The sequence below is a fragment of the Anser anser genome, assembly GCF_964211835.1.
Source record: "Anser anser genome assembly, contig: HAP1_SCAFFOLD_795, whole genome shotgun sequence".
In the NCBI taxonomy this organism is placed as follows: Eukaryota; Metazoa; Chordata; class Aves; order Anseriformes; family Anatidae; genus Anser; species Anser anser.
In genome coordinates, this window is record NW_028153824.1 from 1 (window position 1) to 14,204 (window position 14,204).

The 14,204-nt window shown below is 64.5% G+C and overlaps 1 protein-coding gene across 1 annotated transcript; it reads left to right on the forward strand.

Annotated features, from left to right (window-relative positions):
- Nucleotides 1-3,464: 3,464 nt before the first annotated feature.
- On the forward strand, nucleotides 3,465-14,199 carry LOC310891405 (IQ motif and SEC7 domain-containing protein 2-like; the record flags this gene model as incomplete). The annotated part of the gene is given in 7 exon segments (XM_083853671.1): nucleotides 3,465-3,541; nucleotides 8,521-8,797; nucleotides 11,128-11,589; nucleotides 12,303-12,835; nucleotides 12,837-12,996; nucleotides 12,999-13,174; nucleotides 14,160-14,199. Coding segments are annotated over 7 exon segments (1,662 nt in total), but the record flags the coding sequence as incomplete, so codon positions are not given.
- Between the last annotated feature and the right edge of the window lie 5 nt (nucleotides 14,200-14,204).

The following is a 14,204-nucleotide window of genomic DNA, read 5'->3' on the forward strand; positions in this document are numbered from 1 at the left end:
CGTACGGACCGGGACCGGCCCTACCCCACGCATTTGGACCGCGAGGGGCCATACGAGGTGTTGACGGACCGGGAGGGACCCTACAGCAGCCGCGCTGAGCACGAGCGGCCCTACCAGAGCCGTAAGGAGCGGACCGACCCTACCGTACGGAGCGGGACGGGCAATACCAGCCCCATATGGACCGGGAGGCGCAGTACCAGACCCATCTGGACCGGGATGGGCAATACCAGCCGCGTACGGACCGGGATGCACCATACCAGCCCCATATGGAGCGGGAGGCGCAGTATCAACCTCGTGCGGACCGGGACGGGCAATACCAGCCCCATATGGACCGGGACGGGCAATACCAGCCCCATATGGACCGGGAGGCGCAGTACCAGACCCGTATGGACCGGGAGGCGCAGTACCACGGCTGCTTGGAGCGGGACCTCCAGTACCAGCCCCATATGGAGCGGGACGGGCACTACCAATCCCGTACGGACCGGGAGCTACCGTACGCCGGCCGTACGGACCGGGACGTCCCCTACGCGTCCCATATGGACCGGGATGGGCACTACCAGCCCCGTACGGACCGGGACGTCCCCTACGCCGCCCACATGGACCGGGAGCTGCCCTACCGCGGCCGCGAGGGGCCCTACCAGCCCCGTACGGACCGGGAGGGGCCCTTCGCCCCCCCCTGCCCCCGGGAGCGCTGCGGCGGGGCCCCCCCCCGCGACTGGGAGCGGGACTGGGGGGGGCCCTGAGCCGCAGCTCCAGCCCCGGGGGGGGCGGCCACAGCACCAGCGCCAGCACCAGCCCCGCCACCACGCTGCAGCGCAAGTAAGGACCGGTGCCCCCCCCCTTTATATCGTGACCCCCCCCCTTTATGTCCCCCCCCCAGTATGGCGTGGGAGAGCAGCTGCGGGAGCTGCGGGAGGGGGGGGACGCGCGTCACGGCCCCCCCGCGGCCGCCCCGTCTGCCCAGCCTGGCCCCGTGCCCGGTTTGCGGTGGGGGGCATTTTTTTTTGGGGGGGGGGGGGGGGGGAGCTGCTCTCTGACCCCCCCCCCTCTCCCCCCCCCCAGGTCGGACCGGGACAGCTCGAGGACGGTGAGGTCAGTGCCGCCCCCCAAAATCCCCCAAATCCCCCCAAAATCCCTCGCCCCCCCCCCCCCCACCCGATACCTGGGTTCACCCTGGGGTTGCCCCCCCCCCCCCAACCCCCCCTGGGGCTGCTCCGTGGGGTGCGGGGGGGGGGTGAATATCGCGACGGAGCTGCCCTATCGCGACGAGGCCGGCGTATCGCGATAGGGCCGACATGTCACGATAGCGCCGACACGTCGCGACGGGCCCGTCGTGTCGCGACGCGGAGGGGGGGTTGTCACTTGGGGGGGGGGGGGGGCACGTTGCCGGGGTGCCGGGCGCACGCGGGGCCGTTGCCACGCGACGGCGCGGGCGGCGGTGACAGCGATGACAGCGCCGGGGGAGGCGTGACAGCGGGGGGGGGCATCGCCATGGCAACCGGAGTGTTTCCCCCCCCCTTGGAACTGGGAGCCCCCCCCCAGGGATGTGCAATGGCGTGCAACGGTTGTGCAACGGTTGTGCGACGGCGTGCAGCGCTGTGCAAAGCCGGGCAACACCGTGCAAGGCTCTGCAATGGCGTGCAAGGTTGGGCAATGCAACGGTGCGCAGGGTTGTGCAATGGTGTGCAAGGTTGTGCAACGCCGTGCAACGGCGTGCAACACGGTGCGAAGCCGTGCAACACCCTGCAAGGTTGTGCAACGCCGTGCAATGGCGTGCAACACTGTGCAAAGCCGTGCAACACCCTGCAAGGTTGTGCAACGCCGTGCAATGGCGTGCAACACGGTGCAAAGCCGTGCAACACCCTGCAAGGTTGTGCAATGGCGTGCAACACGGTGCGAAGCCGTGCAACACCCTGCAAGGTTGTGCAATGGCGTGCAACACTGTGCAAAGCTGTGCAACACCCTGCAAGGTTGTGCAATGGCGTGCAACACTGTGCAAAGCTGTGCAACACCCTGCATGGTTGTGCAATGGCGTGCAACACCGTGCGAAGCCGTGCAACACCCTGCAAGGTTGTGCAACACCGTGCAATGGCGTGCAACACTGTGCAAAGCCGTGCAACACCCTGCAAGGTTGTGCAACGCCGTGCAATGGCGTGCAACACGGTGCAAAGCCGTGCAACACCCTGCAAGGTTGTGCAATGGCGTGCAACACGGTGCGAAGCCGTGCAACACCCTGCAAGGTTGTGCAATGGCGTGCAACACTGTGCAAAGCCATGCAACACCCTGCAAGGCTGTGCAATGCTATGAAATGGCGTGCAACACCGTGCGAAGCCGTGCAACATCACGCGTGGTTGTGCAGTGGTGTGCAAGGGTGTGCAAGGTTGTGCAATGGTGTGCAAGGTTGCGCGAAGCCATGCAATGTCACGCAACTGCGTGCAACGCTGCGCGACGCTGTGCAACACCGTGTGGGGTTGTGCAATGCCGTGCAAGGCTGTGCAATGGTGTGCAACACCGCGCAAGGTTGTGCGCTATGGTGCAAGGTTGTGCAAAGTCGTGCAACGTCATGCGGTGGCATGCAACACTGCAAAGCCGTGCAAGGTTGTGCAATGCCATTCAAGGCTGCGCAACGGTGTGCAACACTGTGCAAAGTTGTGTGACGTGGTACGAGGTTGTGCAATGCTGTTAAAGGCCGTGCAACACTGTGCAAAGCTGTGCAATGGTGTGCAACGCCATGCAAGGTTGTGCAATGTCCCGCAAGGTTGTGCAAAGCCCTGCAACAGTGTGCAATGCCGTGCAAAGTTGTGCAATGGCGTGCAACACCATGCAAGCGTGTGCGATGTGGTGCAAGGTTGTGCAATGGCGTGCAACGCTGTGCAAGGTTGCGCAGCGTGGTGCAAGGATGTGCAATAACGTGCAAGGTTGTGCAATGGTGTGCAACACCGCGCAAGGTTGTGCGCTATGGTGCAAGGTTGTGCAATGCTGTTAAAGGCCATGCAACTCTGTGCAAGGTTGTGCAATGGTGTGCAACGCCATGCAAGGTTGTGCAATGTCCCGCAAGGTTGTGCAAAGCCCTGCAACAGTGTGCAATGCCGTGCGGGGTTGTGCAATGGTGTGCAACACCGTGCAAGGTTGTGCGACGTGGTGCAAGGTTGTGCAATGGTGTGAAACCCCGTGCAAGGTTGCGCAGTGTGGTGCAAGGATGTGCAAGCTCGTGCAAGGTTGTGCAATGGTGTGCAACGCCGTGCAAGCTCGTGCAAGGTTGTGCAATGGCGTGCAACGCCGTGCAAGGCTGCGTGACGAGCTGCTGGCCGTGCGTGCCCCCCCCCCCGCGGGCGCACGTGGGCCTCCTCGTGCCAGGGCCCCCCCCCGTCCCGCCCCGTGCAGGACGTCCGTGCGTCCGTCCGGCCTGTGTCCGCGCGTCCGGCCGGGGCGGGGGGGGGACATGGGCGGGGTGGGGGGGGGAAGGAAGGGCGGGGTGGGGTTGGGAGGGGGGGGGCAGGAGTTTGTGGCCCCCCCCCCGAGCCAGCATGGAGGGCGAGACGTGAGTGGGGACACCGGGGGGGGGGGGGACACGGGGGGACGTGGGGGGGGGGGAGGGGGCATGGACCCGCCGGTGACGCCGTGGGGCAGATCCTGCCCCCCCCCCCCCGCTTCCCCTCCCTCCTCTGATCCTTTGGGATCCACCGGATCCCGCAGCCCTATGGGATCCCCTCCCCTTTATGCCCCCCCCACCCCGTGTCCCCTTGCGTCCCCCCCCCCCACCTAAACCCCAAGCCCCCCCCCCTTACCCCAAGCCCCCCCTGTGACCCCAAGCCCCCCCCCGTGACCTCTGGTGACCCCTCCCCCCTATCTTTCCTCTCCCCTTCCCCCCCCCTTCTATAGGGACAGCGACCCGTGTCCGTCCATCCGTGCCCCCCCATCCCATGGGTGCTCCCCCCCCCAGGGCGCTATAGGTGCTATATGGACCCGATAGAGCCCCACGGGGTGCTATAGGGGCAGTGGAGGGGCCGTAAGGGGCTATAGGGGCCCCATAGAGCCCTATAAGGTGGTATAGGGGCGGTAGAGGGACCGCGAGGGGCTATATGGGCCCCAAAGAGCCCCCCAGGGTGGTATAGGGCCCTTTAGTGCTCCGTGGGCTGCACAGCGTAGGGGCTCTCTGGGCGTTGTCACGTGTCTGGGTGCTATAGGGACCGACCTAGAGGGGTTACATGGACCCGGGGGACCTACAAGGGGTCCTTAAAGACCCCCAGGAACCTATAGGGGCCACGTGGATCTCCATAGGACCATATGGATCCCCCTAGAGCTATAGGGGCTGTATGGATCCCCAGTGACCATATGGACCACAGTGGCCTCGAGGGTCCCCCAGAGATCCCTGGGGACCTACAGGGACCATACAGGCTCTCGGGGCTTATAGGGACCCCTTATAGACCCCTGAGGACCTATGGGGGCTGCGTGGATCCCTATAGACCTATAGGGGCTGTGTGGGTCCTTATAGAGCTATAGGGGCTGTGTGGGTCCTTACAGATCTATAGGGGTTGTGTGGGTCCTTATAGACCTATAGGGGCTGTGTGGGTCCTTATAGAGCTATAGGGGCTGTGTGAGTCCCTATAGACCTATAGGAGCTGTGTGTGGGTCCTTATAGACCTATAGGGGCTGTGTTGGTCCCTATAGACCTATAGGAGCTGTGTGGGTCCTTATAGATCTATAGGGGCTGTGTTGGTCCCTATAGACCTATAGGGGCTGTGTGGGTCCTTATAAATCTATAGGAGCTGTGTGGGTCCTTATAGATCTATAGGGGCTGTGTTGGTCCCTATAGACCTATAGGGGCTGTGTGGGTCCTTATAAATCTATAGGAGCTGTGTGGGTCCTTATAGACCTATAGGGGCTGTGTGGATCCCTATAGACCTATAGGGGCTGTGTGGGTCCTTATAAATCTATAGGAGCTGTGTGGGTCCTTATAGACCTATAGGGGCTGTGTTGGTCCCTGTAGACCTATAGGGGCTGTGTGGGTCCTTATAAATCTATAGGAGCTGTGTGGGTCCTTATAGACCTATAGGGGCTGTGTTGGTCCCTGTAGACCTATAGGGGCTGTGTGGGTCCTTATAAATCTATAGGGGCTGTGTGGGTCCCCATAGACCTATAGGGGCCGTGTGGGTCCCTATAGACCTGCAGGTACCCTATAGGGGCCCTATAGGGGACCTGACGGGTCCCCAGGGACCCACAGGGGCCGCCCAAGCTCCCAGGGGGCCCTATAGGACCCCTTACAGCCCCGCAGGGCCCTATAGGAGGCCCCTGGGGACACCCCCCCCCTACCATTTTGGGGGGGGGGGGGCTGTTTGGGGGCGGTTTCCATGGCGACGCCTCCTCCGGGCTATTTTTGGGGGGATGGGGGGGGGGGGCGGGGCTCCAGCCGGGGACCCCCCCCTCCCCCCCCCCGGCATCCCGCCGGCCCCGCCCCCCGTCTCCATGGCGACCGCCACCCCACGGGGCGGGGGAGGGAGGGGACGGGGGGGGGGGGGCGCCCCGCGCATGCGCCCCAGCTCCCCGTGCCCCCCCCCCCCCCATAACAGGGGACCCCCCTCGATATGGGGGGGGGGGGGCAGCGATTTCCAACCCCCCCCAATTGAAAGCGGCTTGCGCCCCCCCCAAAAGCACCCCCCCTTTGTGCCCCCCCTTTATGCCCCCCCTTTTCCCCCCCCCTTTTTCCCCCCTTTTTCCCCCCCCTTTTTCCCCCCCTCTTTTCCCCCCCCCTTTTCACCCCCCCTTTTTACCCCCCTCCTTTCGTGCCCCCCCCCTTGTGCCCTCCCCTTTTGCCCCCCCCCCCCTTTTTATGCCGCCCCCCCCCTTTATTTTTATGCCCCCCCCCCTCCGCCGCCGGCTCCTCCCCCCCCCCTCCCCCGCCGCCAGCCGGGCCGGGTGCGGCGGGAGGAGAGCGGGGACCCCCTCCCCCCCCAAAAATAATACCCCCCCACCCCAAAAAAATTAAAATCCCCCCCCCCCAAAAAAATAATAAATGTGGTGCCTGCAATGCACCGCCGACCGGCGGCGGGGGCCGCTCCGGCAGCGCCTGCTGCACGGGTGAGTCGGGGCCCCCCCGCGCCCCCCCCCCCTCCTAAATCCTCACGACCCCCCCCCCCGAAATCCTTAAGACCCCCCCCAAATCCTTAAGACCCCCCCCAATCCCTCACGACCCCCCCAAATCCTCACGACCCCCCCCCAAACCCTCACGACCCCCCCAATCTCCTCCCCCCCCCTCCCCTGCATCCCCCAACCCCCCCCCCCGGTTTATTTGCCCCCCCCCCCCCCCTCCAAATTCCCCCCCCCAATTTCCTCCCCCCCCCAAATTTCTCCTCCCCCCCCCAATTTCCTCCCCCCCCAATTTCCTCCCCCCCCAATTTCCTCCCCCCCAACTCCCCCCCCCAACTTCTCCCCCCCCCAAATTTCTCCTCCCCCCCCCAAATTTCCCCCCCCCCCCCAGTTTTCCCCCGGGGGGCCTGGCTTTCACCCCCCCCCCCCCCAATCCTCGCACGTCTGGGCCTGGGGGGAACGAATCGGGGCGGGGGGGGCGCGGGGGGGGCTGCTTGTGGCCGTGTGTCCCCTCCCCGTGTCCCTGTGGCCCCATGGCTGTGACCCCCCCCCCCCCCCGTGGCTGTGTGTCCCCCCCCACCCCATGTCCGTCTGTCCCCATGGCTGCGTCCCCGCGTCCATGTTCCCATGGTGGTGTCCCCCTGTCCGTGTGTCCCCCTGTCCGTGTGTCCCCCTGTCCGTGTGTCCCCCTGTCCCCCTGTCCATGTGTCCCCCTGTCCGTGTGTCCCCTGTCCGTGTGTCCCCCTGTCCCCACGTCCCCATGTCCGTGTGTCCCCATGTCGCCATGCCCACGTGTCCTCCTGTCCGTGTGTCCCCCCATGTCCCCGTGCCCCCATGGCTGTGTCCCGTGTCTGTGTCCCTATATCCCCATGTCCCCACGTCCCCATGTCCTCATGTCCGTGTGTCCCCATATCCCCATGTCCCCACGCCCAACTGTCCCCATATCCCCGTGTCCCCATGTCCCTATATCCCCATGTCCGTGTGTCTCCATATCCCCATGCCCACGTGTCCCCACATCTCCATGTCCCCGTGTCCCCATGTCCACGTGTCCCCATGTCCCCGTGACCACGTGTCCCCATGTCCCCATATCCCCATATCCCCATGTCCCCATATCCCCGTGACCACGTGTCCCCATGTCCCCATATCCCCATGTCCCCATATCCCCGTGACCACGTGTCCCCATATCCCCATGTCCCCATGTCCACGTGTCCCCGTGTCCCCATGTCCCCATGTCCCCATGTCCCCATGTCCACGTGTCCCCATGTCCCCATATCCCCATGTCCCCATATCCCCATGTCCCCATATCCCCGTGACCACGTGTCCCCATGTCCCCATATCCCCATGTCCCCATATCCCCGTGACCACGTGTCCCCATATCCCCGTGTCCCCATATCCCCATGTCCCCATGTCCACGTGTCCCCATGTCCCCATGTCCACGTGTCCCCATGTCCCCATATCCCCATGTCCCCATATCCCCGTGACCACGTGTCCCCATATCCCCATGTCCCCATGTCCACGTGTCCCCGTGTCCCCATGTCCACGTGTCCCCATGTCCCCATATCCCCATGTCCCCATATCCCCATGTCCCCATATCCCCGTGACCACGTGTCCCCATATCCCCATGTCCCCATGTCCACGTGTCCCCGTGTCCCCATGTCCACGTGTCCCCATGTCCCCATATCCCCATGTCCCCATATCCCCATGTCCCCATATCCCCGTGACCACGTGTCCCCATGTCCCCATATCCCCATGTCCCCATATCCCCGTGACCACGTGTCCCCATATCCCCATGTCCCCATATCCCCATGTCCCCATGTCCCCATGTCCCCATGTCCCCATATCCCCGTGACCACGTGTCCCCATATCCCCGTGTCCCCATGTCCCCATGTCCCCATGTCCCCATGTCCCCATATCCCCATGTCCCCATATCCCCGTGACCACATGTCCCCATGTCCATGTGTCCCCATATCCCCATGTCCATGTGTCCCCATGTCCCCATATCCCCGTGACCACATGTCCCCATGTCCATGTGTCCCCATATCCCCATGTCCCCATATCCCCATGTCCCCATATCCCCATGTCCCCATATCCCCGTGACCACGTGTCCCCATGTCCCCGTGTCCCCATATCCCTGTGACCACGTGTCCCCATGTCCCCATGTCCACGTGTCCCCATGTCCACGTGTCCCCATGTCCCCACATCTCCATGTCCCCATATCACCCTGTCCCCATATCCCCATGTCCCCATGTCCCCGTGTCCCCACAGCCCCTATAGGGCTGCCCCAAGGCACCTTCGGGGTAGTGTTGGGGCACTTTGGGGGGGGGGGGGAATCCTGGGGAAGTTTCGGGTATGGGGGCGTCGGGGACGCTTGGGTCTCGGGGTGGGGACTCGGGGGGGTCCCTGCGGGGGGGTGACCCCAGGATGTCCCCGCAGCGTGGACGGCGAGGCGCCGGGCAGCGAGGGCGGGGGGCCGCTCCCCGACAGCCCCGGGCGGCCCCCCCCGTACCGCGGCCTGCCCCAACCGGCCCCCCAAGGACCTGGGGGGGTCGGGGGGGGGCCCGGGGGGGGCTCCCCGGGTTTGGCCTGGTCCCGGCTGCCCCCCCAGCCCGCCAGCGTGGCCCTGCGCAAGCAGGAGGAGGAGGAGGAGAGCAAGAGGCCGAAGGCTCTGAGCGACAGCTACGAGCTCTCCACCGACCTGCAGGACAAGAAGGTACCGGGGGCACCCCCCCAATCCCACGGGGGGGTCACCGGGCCCGTGCGGGGGTCACCGGCCCCACGTGGTGGTCACCAGCCGTGTTTGGTGGTCACCAGCCGTATGGGATGGTCACCAGCCCTGTACGATGGTCCCCATCCCCATATGGTGGTCCCAAGCCCCATGTGGTGGTCCCTGTCCCCATATGGTAGTCCTCAGCCCCATATGGTGGTCCCCAGCCCCGTATGATGGTCACCAGCCCCATGTGGTGGTCCCCAGCCCCATATAATGGTCAGTAGTCCCATGTGGTGGTCCCCAGCCCCATATGATGGTCCCTGGCACCATGAAGTGGTCCCCAACCCCATATGATGGTCCCCAGCCCCGTATCATGGTCCCTAGCCCCGTAAGGTGGTCCCCAAACCCATGTGGTGGTCCCCAGCCCCATACGATGGTCACTGGCCCCATATGGTGGTCCCCGTCTCCATATGGTAGTCCCCCAGCCCCATGTGGTCTGCCTCCCCTTGTCCGTGGCCCCATTCCCGTGTTCCTCTCCCCAAACCCATGACCCCATCCGTGACCCCATGTCCCCATCCATCTCCCCGTCCATGTCCCCATCCACGCCCTCACCCCAATCTCCCCCTACATGACCCCATCTCTCTCTCCACGCCCCCATCCCCCGTCTCCCTGACCCCATCTCCCCCTCCATGGCCCCATCTCCCCCTCCGTGATCTTATCTCCCCAACCACGACCCCATATCCCCAACCACGACCCCATATCCCCATCTCCTCCTCCCCGTCTCCTCCTCCCCATCTCCCCCATGACCCCATATCCTCCTCCATGACCCCATATCCCCAACCACAACCCCATGTACCCTTCCATGAACCTATATATCCAACCACGACCCCATACCCCCTTCCACGACCGCATACCTCCTTCCGCAACCGCATACCCCTTTCCATGATCCCATACCTCCTTCCACGACCCCATATCCCCTTTCATGACCCCATCCCCATCTCCTCAACCCCATCTCCCCAACCACGACCCCATATCCCCTTCCATGCCCCCATATACCCAACCACGACCCCATACCCCCATCTCCTCCTTCCCATCTCGCCCACGACCCCATATCCCTAACCATGACCCTATATACCCAACCACAACCCCTTTTCCCAATCTCCTCCTCCCCGTCTCCTCCTCCCCATCTCTCCCATGACCCCATATCCTCTTCCATGACCCCATATATCCAACCACGACCCCATACCCCTTCCACAACCCCATACCCCCTTCCATGATCCCATACCTCCTTCCATGACCCCATATACCCAACCACAACCCCATATCCCCTTTCATGACCACATCCCCATCTCCCCAACCCCATCTCCTCCTCCATGACCCCATCTCCCCAACCATGACCCCATGTACCCTTCCACGCCCCCATATCCCCTTCCATGCCCCCATATCCCCATCTCCCCCACAACCCCATATCCCCAACCACAACCCCATATACCCAACCATGACCCCATATACCCAACCACAATCCCATACCCCCATCTCCTCCTCCCCATCTCGCCCACTACCCCGTATTCCCCCCAACCACGACCCCATATACCCAACCACGACCCCATATACCCAACCACGACCCCATATACCCAACCACGACCCCATATACCCAACCACGACCCCATATACCCAACCATGACCCCATATACCCAACCACGACCCCATATCCCCATCTCCTCCCCCCATATCCCCAACCACGACCCCATATCCCCAACCACGACCCCATATCCCCAACCACGACCCCATATCCCCAACCACGACCCCATATACCCAACCACGACCCCATATCCCCATCTCCTCCTCCCCATATCCCCAACCACGACCCCATATCCCCAACCACGACCCCATATCCCCAACCACGACCCCATATCCCCAACCACGACCCCATATCCCCAACCACGACCCCATATCCCCAACCATGACCCCATATCCCCAACCACGACCCCATATCCACATCTCCTCCTCCCCGTCTCCTCCTCCCCATCTCCCCCACGACCCCATATCCCCAACCACGACCCCATATCCCCAACCACGACCCCATATCCCCAACCACGACCCCATATCCCCAACCACGACCCATATCCCCAACCACGACCCCATATCCCCAACCACGACCCCATATCCCCAACCACGACCCCATATACCCAACCACGACCCCATATCCCCTTCCACGCCCCCATATCCCCTCCACTCCCCCCATCCCCGTCTCCACAACCCTGTAACCCTCCCCAAACCCCCCTTTACCCCCCCCAAAACCCCATAACCCCCCCCCCCCATAAACCCCGCAGGTGGAGATGCTGGAGCGCAAGTACGGGGGCTACTTCCGCACGCGCCGCGCCGCCCGCACCATCCAGGCCGCCTTCCGCCGCTACCGCATGGCCCAGAAGTTCGAGCGGCTGCGCAGCGAGGGGGGGCGCGCGCGCCGCCTGGCCCTCCCCGGCCTCCGCCTCCAGTTCTCCTTCGAGGAGTACGACCGCGGCCCCCCCGCCCCCGGCCCCCCCGGGCCCCCCCCGCCCCCCCCGCCCTATTTCCAAGGCAAACCCGCCTCGCTGGACGAGGGGGTGCTGGGGGGGCCGCGCCGGGCGCCCCGCTACGGGGGGTCTTGTAGGGCCGGCTTGGATGGGGGGGGAGGCCCCCCCGAAGCAGGGGGGGGCGGGGGGGGTGGAGGAAGCCCCCCGCCCCGGCAGCTCTCGGCCTCCGCTGATTTTGGCCCCGGGGGGGCGGACCTGGAGGAGGCGTTCGCGCAGCAGGTAGGGGGGGGGGCTGGGGGGCTGGGGGGGGGTCATGGGGGGCATGGGGGGGTCATGGGGGGCATGGGGGGGTCATGAGGGTTATAGGGATATGGGGGTTATAGGGCCATGGGGGGTTATAGGGTCATGGGGGACATAGGGAGATCATGGGAGGTCATAGGGTCATGGTGGCCATGGGGGTCATAGGGTCATGGGGGGCATGGGGGAGTCATGGGGGATATGGGGGGGTCATGAGGGTTATAGGGATTTGGGGGTTATAGGGCCACGGGGGGGTTATAGGGTCATGGTGGCCATGGGGGTCATAGGGTCATGGGGGGCATGGGGGGGTCATGGGGGTCATAGGGATATGGGTCATCATGGCGGGTCATGAGGGTCATGGGGACATAGGGGTCATGGGGGGTTATAGGGCCATGGGGGCCATGGGACCATGGGGGGTCAGAGGGACATGGAGGTCATGTGGGGTCACGGGGACTTGGGGGCCACCTGGGGGGTCACAGGGCCACCAGAGTTCATGGGGGGGTCACTGGGGGTCTTAGGGTCACGGGGTGACTTGGGGGGGGCACGGGGCCCTGAGGTTCATGGGGGTCACAGGTGACCCTGGGGGGGGGGCTGGCAGTCAGAGGGGTCCCGGGGGACACAGGGGTCCCGGGGGGGGTCCCGGGGGTGCCAACGCAGGTGGGGGGGCTGACGCTGGGGGGGCTCCATCCCCGCAGGTGAAGTCCTTGGCCGCCTCCATCGACGAGGCCCTGGGGGGGGGCCGGGGGGGCCCCCCGGGGGCGCCAGCCCCCCCTGCGGCCGACAGCGCCGCCACTTCTGCCAGCGACGTCACGCTCTACCTGGACGAGGGGCTCCCCGGCTCCCCCCGCTCCCCCGAGCGCCCCCCCAGCCCCGAGCCCCCCCCGGAAAGCGGGGGGGGCCCCCCACCACCCCCCGCCCCACCTCCGCCTCCCCCCTCCTCTAACCCCCCCGGGCCATCCGAGCGCTGGGTGGGGGGTGGGCCTGAGGAACCCCCTCGCCGTGGCCCCCCCTGTTTAGAGTGCCGGGGACGGGGTGGTGGTGGGGGGGGGCACGGGGGGGGGCACCCCCCTTTGCTGACCGTGGAGCCCCCCAGCGACAGCTCGGCCGACCTCAGCGACCGCTCCGACCGCGGCTCCATCAACCGGGGGGGTCCTTACGAGCCCGAAGGCTCCGGGGGGGGCACCTTGCCCCGTGCCGGACCCCCCCACCGCTGCTTCCACCCCGAAGCCCCCCCCGCTGCCCCCCCTGCCGCTCCCCCCCCGCCACCCCCCCACCCCCCCCTGCCGCCGAGGAGGGTTCAGAGGGGACAACGAGAGCTTGGGGAGCAGCTCCAACTCCAACGAGACCCTCAACTGCTCCTCGGGTTCCTCATCCCATGACAGCTTGCGGCGGCCCCCCCGCCACCCCCCCCACCCCCCGCAGCCCCCCCGCAACCCCCCGGTCCCGCTGGCCCCCCCGGCAAAGCCACGTACCAGCGGGAGCCGCGGCAGAGCTGGGACTCGCCGGCGCTCAACAACGACGTGGTGCAGCGGCGGCAGTACCGCATCGGCCTCAACCTCTTCAACAAGTGAGGGGGGAGCTGGGAAATTGGGGGGGGTCGGTGGGGGGGGGGGGTTGGCGGCCCCATGTTGCAGATGGGCTGGGCTCTGGTGGCCCTATAGGGGAGTTAAGTGGCGTTCTTGGTGGCCCTGTGGTGGGGGACAGGGTAGTGTTCTTGGTGGTTGTATGGTGGAGATGAAGATGTTCTAGGTGGTCCTACAGAAGGACGCGGTGGTGTTCTAGGTGACCCTGTGTTAAAGACACGGTCATGTTCTTGGTGACCCTACAGCAGGGATGAAATGATGTTCTTGGTGGTCTTTTAATGAAGACAAGGTGACGTTCTAGGTGACCCTATAGAAGGACGTGGCGGTGTTCTGGGTGACTCTATAGTAAAGACATAATGACGTTCTAGATGGCCCCATATTAAAGACGTGGTTTTGTTCTTTGTGACCCTACAGCAGGGTCACGGCGGCGTTCTTTGTGACTCTATTGTAAAAATGAGGTCATGTTCTAAGTGGTCCTACGGAAGGACATGGTGGTGTTCTCGGTGGCCCTATAGCAAGGACAGAGTGTTGTTCTAGGTGGTTCTCTAGTAAAGACACGGTGATGTTCTAGACGGTGCTATAAGAGGACATGGTGATGTTCTAGATGGTGCAATGGAAGGACATGGTCATGTTCTAGGTGGTCCTATAGGGAAGATAGGTTGCCATCCTAGACCAGCCTCCAGCCAAAACAAAGTGACATTTTTGGTGGCTCCATAGCCATGGCAAAGTGAGGTCTAGGGGACCTGACAGCCAGGACAAGGTGACGATCTAGGTGTCCCTATGGCCAGGAGAAGGTGACGTTCTAGGTGACTCTGTAGCCAGAAGTCGATGTTCCAGGTGATCTTCTTGCCAGGACAAAGTGACGCCCCGCAGAGGGCACGGTGTCACCCCAAGCGTCCCCAGGGTGGGTCTGGGCGGCTCAGGAACCCCACAGCAGTTGGGGTGACCCCGCGCCCGCCTCCTTCACAGGAAGCCGGAGAAGGGGATCCAGTACCTGATCGAGAGGGGCTTCCT